Below are 5,926 nucleotides of genomic sequence, written 5' to 3'. Positions count from 1 at the left end.
CCTTAATCCATTTGAATGCTTCATTTGTTTATTTATTTTATTTTTTTATTTTTTGAGACAGAGCCTCAAGCTATCCCCCCTCGGTAGAGTGCCATGGCATCACAGCTCACAGCAACCTCCAACTCCTGGGCTCAAGCAAGCCTCCTGCCTCTGCCTCCCAAGTAGCTGGGACCACAGGCTCCCACCACCACAATGCCCAGCCATTTCTTTGGTTGCAGCCATCATTGTTCTGGGGGGCCGGCCGCACTCAAACCTGCCACCTTAGGTATATGTGGCTGGCGCCTTAGCCACTTGAGCCACAGGCGCCAAGCCACTTCATTTATTTTTTTAATGCCTAAATCCATTTATTCTGAAATAAGAAGCAAGATAAACAGCTACAGTGCGAAGGTGGTAGCTACAACCACCTCCCCACAGGTGAGGAAGAGAAAGGTAGATTTACAGAACAACAGAAAGACAGGTCTACAGAGCAAGGTACGTTTGCCATAGACAACAGACGGGCCTCCTTTGTCTCCATGAAGGAAAAGACCTGAATGTTTCATTTAAAAGAATCTCTTTCCAGTAGCAAATTTATAATAACATCTGGTCTTATTTCCTTTGTTATGAACTGAATCAAGTGACAGGTTCTAGGGTAAATATTTATGTAATCATAACAAATTAAAAGTTGTATTCCATTTATAGTCACTTATTTAAAAGAATGAAGACTTAATTATACTTACAAAACAGAATGTAAATGTTATAAACATTTTCCCTGTAAGAATAATAGCTCTGCAAGACAGGCAGGAAAAGAAAAGATTAAAGGAAAGGAATGTTCTAATCTCCTTGTGCTTCATGACAGATAAAATAAAAACTGTTGATAGATAACAAATCAAGAATTAAGTGCATGCATGTGTTATCCAGGCATGATGGCTCATGACTATAATCCCAGCACTTTGGGAAGCCAAAGAGGGAGGATGGCTCAAGGCCCAGGAGTGCAATACCAGCATGGGCAACATAGCAAGGCTTTGTGTCTACCAAAAAGGAAAAAAAAAAAAAAACCGCTAAGTACATATTAAAATTATGGTAAGCAATGAGAATTTAACACAAGAATTGTTACTAGGGATCTCTGGGTAGTGGTAAAGAGCTGGGATGGATAGTTTTACTTCTTTTTCTGATATTATTTTCAAGTTGTAAAATTGTGGGTGATTATTTTTTGCTATTTTTTTTTCTGTGTTCTCTCCTAAGTGTAATATTTACATTCAAAGGCCTTACCCTTTAGGCCACGCAGAGCCACTGAATATTCTTAAGCAGAAAGTACATAGGAAGTGTAAAATAGCCCTTTTAGGAACATTACTAAATTGCAGAGAGCAGCCTGGAGTGCACAGACTGGTACGAGGGAGCTTGGTTAGACGGTGATTCTCTCCATCTGCGTGCTCCCATGTGATACTTATTGCATACTGCCTGACAATGAGGAAGGTCTTGAATGTTGAAAAATAAATACCATTATTCACCGACTGCATAGTACCAGGATTCCAAGTTTTCATTGTCGAATCTTTGTTCTCTTTTCCTTTTTTCCCCTCCACTTAGGGCCTAAGCTTTCTTTGAAGCGTCATTCAAGTCTCAACTCCGGCATAAAGCCTTTTCCTATCTTTTAGAGTGTTACAAAGCCAGAGGGACTCTCTTCTCAGCTCTGTAACTGTAATACGTACATATGTAAATCATATATTTTCTGTTATGAAGATAATAAATAATTAGCTGAAAAGTAAAGATCAGAGACTCCTCTCCCCTGAAGCACTTCTTTTTTATTTTTATTTTTTGTTTGTTTGAGACATAGTCCCACTTGGTAGAGTACTATGGTGTCTTAGCTCACAACAACCTCAAACTCTTGGATTCAAGTGATCCTGTTGCCTCAGTCTCTCTAGTATGATACCATAAGTGCCCACAACAATGCCTGGCTATTGTTTAGAGACGGGAGTCTCACTCTGGCTCATGCTGGTCTCGAACCTGTGAGCTCAGGCAATACACCTACCTCTGTTTCCCAAGTGCTAGGATTACAGGTATGAGCCACTGCGCTCGGCCCAGCACCTCTTATATGTAACAAACAATTAAATCCCCTTCAACCACTGGAATTTGTCAGTGTGGCCAAATACATGTAGAAATGCTCTTAAAGTAATGCACCTAAGTGTTGTGGTTTTCCTCCCACATGACCAGTGCTTGTTTCTCACCTGGTATATTGATTCACGGCTAGAAACTTGTTTCACTAAAAGTTTGGCATCTTCTTGACTTTTGACATAACCTTTTGTAATACTATATATCAAGTTGAGGCGCTTTTTGATCTGTACATCCACAACTTCTACCAGCATTGGTATTATTACCTGGAATAATGAGAGGGGGGAAGCCTGTAAATTTGATGACACAAATCACCCTCTAAAGCAGAAGTTCTCAAAGTGTCTTCTCTAGACAGCAGCACATAGAAACGCCTTAGAAATGCAAAGTCTTGGGCCCCACCCCCAGATCTGCTAAATCAGCTCTGGAGTTGGGGGGGGGCAGCAATCAGTGTTCTGACTCATCCTCCAGGAGATTCTATGCTCAGGTGTGAGATCCACTCCCTGAAGAAATCAAAGCTAAATGAATAACTGACTTTGTTAGCTTTAGGGGGACATCTCTAGCACTGCCTTTCCCCTCTTTCTCTGTATTCCCATATTTCAGGTGATACTGCAACCTGGGTAATAGTTGCTAACTGAATAAATCATCTCTCTACACTTTAGTTTCTTCACTTGTAAGATAAGGAACTTTAAGTAGCTAAGATTCTGCTTAGCTCTCCATCTCTCTAATCTAATAAATGGAAGCAGGTAGTGTAGTAACTTAAAAGAACAAGATTTTAAATATAAACCTCCCTGGGTTCAAATCCCAGCTCTCCTATTCACCAGCTCTGGGACCTTGCACAAGTTACTTAGTGTCTTTGATGACTTAGTTTCCTCACATGTGAGGTGAGGAGAATAATGTTTAAGGAATTCTAGTGACGCTGCTCCTCAAAAGCCATGCAGCGAATCATACAGAGTAAAAGCTGTGTACAGAGGCAGATGGTGAGGGACTAGGTTATGAGGCAGAAAAAAGTGAAAAGGAAGATGGCACTTACTGAAGGAATTACAAGGGCAGAGAGGGGAGACATTGGTTAACTGTCATGTCTCCTTGCAAAATGGTAGGCAAAGGGAGAGGTGTTTAAAGAGGATTTATTCAGGAATATGGAGAATCCCCAAAGACCTTAAAGTAGACCTTCTATTTGATCCCACAATCCCATTTCTAGGTATCTACCCAGAAGAAAAAAAATCATTTTACCATAAGGACATTTACACATAAATGTTCACAGCAGTTCAGTTTACAATCTCAAAGATGTGGAAACAACCCATGTGCTTATCAACCCATGAATGGATTAATCATCTGTGGTATGTGTATACCACGGAATACTACTCAGCCATGAAAAGGTGGAGATTTTACATCTTTTGTATTTACCTGGATGGATTTGGAAAACATTGTCCTTAGTAGAGTATCTCAAGAATGGAAAAACAAGCATCCCATGCACTCAATACTAATTTGAAACTAGTATAAGAGCAACTACAGGCCCACATGAGAGGACATGGGAGCGTTCTGTCCTATTTCTATTCCAGAAAAAGAACTCCTTCCCTCTTTTCCTTCGGAACAAGGAGGTTTCCTTTTAGCAAACAATGCAGAAAAGTAACCCTAATATTTTAAAATGTGAAGTCTTACCTTGAACAAAGGAAGAAATCTAATTATTCTAAAATACCCCATTACTACTGTAAACTGAATAAGAAGCAAGTTGTCTGGCCTCAATCTGACAAAGTATATGCAAAAGACATCAATGATTCCAATCGTCATAATTAAAAACTCCAAAGTATTCCAGCGGTGTTGAAAATATTTCCTTTTCAAAATTATTATCTGTTTGGGGAAAAAAATATAGGTTATATGTCATTTCATAGCACCTATACAGTGAGGTGGAGGGGAACTTGATGAAATTAAGTCCTCAATTACAAATAAGCTATATTCCAAAAGTTGAGCTTTAATGTATTCCCTTGGAAGCACCCCCAAATTCTTTTTAATCTCCAACATCAAAAATTATCATTTGGTTAAAAATGTATAATCTATAGTGAAGTCGGAATGCCAAAAACAAGCATTAAAAAAATCACAATAAAGAGGTTCATTTCAATACTATTAACACTAAAACGTGGAAAGAATAATGCTATGAGTCATCTTCGAAGTGTTTATCCTAAGAAGTAGTTCTCACATCATGACAATGACCAACGACCTAGCAAACCTATTTGTTTTTATTCACTTATTTCTTGCATCATTACAGAAAGACCCAGGCAGATCAAGACCAATTTGAGCAAGAGGGAGACCCCATCTCTACTACAAATAGAAAAAACTAGCCTGGTGTTTTTTCTGTGGCAGTGGTAGTCCTGGTAGTTGTCATTGTTGTTTGGCAGGGCCCCAGGCTGAGTTCAAACCTGCCAGCCCCGGTATATGTGGCTGACAGCTTAGCCGCTGAGCTACAGGCACCAAGCCATGTCTGGATTTTCAAATCTCCTTTAAAGAGATCTTTGAGATTTTCTCTACTTTCATGATCTATCATACTGATTTTGTTATTAAACTCAGAAAATTCAAAAAGCTTACTAAAATTCCATGATCTCATCAGCTATTATAGCAAATGGCTCCTGGTATCAAGGTATTTCAATGTGATGACAAAAAGGGATTCAAAATATCTGAATTTTTTTTCCATGGAATACATTTCTATTTGAGACAGTACCTTCAATGCTGCTTGTAATACATATAAAAATATAAAATAGTAGTTTAATGATATCAGTGTTGACACATTTAACTCTCTTGCCATTGGCCACAGATGTATTATCATAGGATAAATATACAACACAGATATAATATATCCTGCATATTTAAATTCTTCAGAAAATACAATGTGATATACAAACACCAGAAATTTATTAGTCCTGAAAAAAACAAGATCAAATAAAATGTCAGATCACTTAAAAAGTATAATAATTTTAAGAACTGAAGTTCAACATTTTTTAAGCAAATCATCAAAATAAAGTGGATAAAGATTATAAATAATATAAAACAATAGCAAGCAAAATTAAAAGCATACTTTCTACATACAAAAATGATAATGGAGAGAGATAAAAAAAAAATATGGTTATTAGTAATCTACATCAGGAGTGGTATACATTTTTTTAAACAATAAACAAATTAAGGAAAAATGGATGACACATTAGCATTGTTGAACATTAAGAAAAGGGCCGGGCATAGTGGCTCACTCCTGTAATCCTAACCCTCTGGGAGGCCTAGGAAAGTGGATTGCCTAAGCTCACATGTTTGGGACCAGCCTGAGCCAAAGCAAAACCTCATCTCTAAAAATAGCTGGGCATTGTGGCAGGTCCTGGTAGTCCCAGCCACTTGGGAGGCTGAGGCAAGAGAATAACTTAAAACCAAGACTTTGAGGTTACTGTGAGCTATGACACCACAGCACTCTATCACAGGTGACAAAGTGAGACTCTGTCTCACAAAAAAAAAAAAGAAAGAAAGAAAATTAAGAATGGGAAAAAATATTCTATTCAACAATTATCCTGACATAATGTCTTAAAATTTTTTAATCCAGGTAGATCAAGACCAATCTGAGCAAGAGGGAGACCACATCTCTACTAAAAATAGAAAAAACTAGCCTGGTGTTGTGGTGGGCGCCAGTAGTCACACCTACTGTGGAGGCTGAGGCAAGAGGATCTCTTGAGCTCAAGAGTTTGAGCTTGCTGTGAGCTGTGACACCATGGCACTCTATCCAGGGCGACAGAGTGAGACACTGCTTCAAATAAATAAATAACTTTTAGCAGCATTAACACTCCTGGTATGTTCTTTTTTTTTTTTT

General features: G+C 38.3%; 1 protein-coding gene across 1 annotated transcript in view; it reads right to left on the bottom strand.

The window, feature by feature from the left end:
• The window catches only part of SLC9C2 (solute carrier family 9 member C2 (putative)), a 70,351-nt gene that overhangs the window by 24,562 nt on the left and 39,863 nt on the right, over positions 1–5,926 (bottom strand). The window contains exons 15-17 of the mRNA XM_012802591.1: positions 4,799–4,997; positions 3,745–3,933; positions 2,202–2,351 (exon numbers count right to left, since the gene is read on the bottom strand). Of these exons, the coding sequence (XP_012658045.1) occupies positions 2,202–2,351; positions 3,745–3,933; positions 4,799–4,997 (538 nt within the window). The remainder of the gene's footprint in view (positions 1–2,201; positions 2,352–3,744; positions 3,934–4,798; positions 4,998–5,926) is intronic.

This window comes from Otolemur garnettii, unplaced genomic scaffold, assembly GCF_000181295.1.
Source record: "Otolemur garnettii isolate 467f Iridium unplaced genomic scaffold, OtoGar3 scaffold00016, whole genome shotgun sequence".
NCBI lineage: Eukaryota > Metazoa > Chordata > Mammalia > Primates > Galagidae > Otolemur > Otolemur garnettii.
This window is presented reverse-complemented; position numbering and strand designations above follow the sequence as displayed.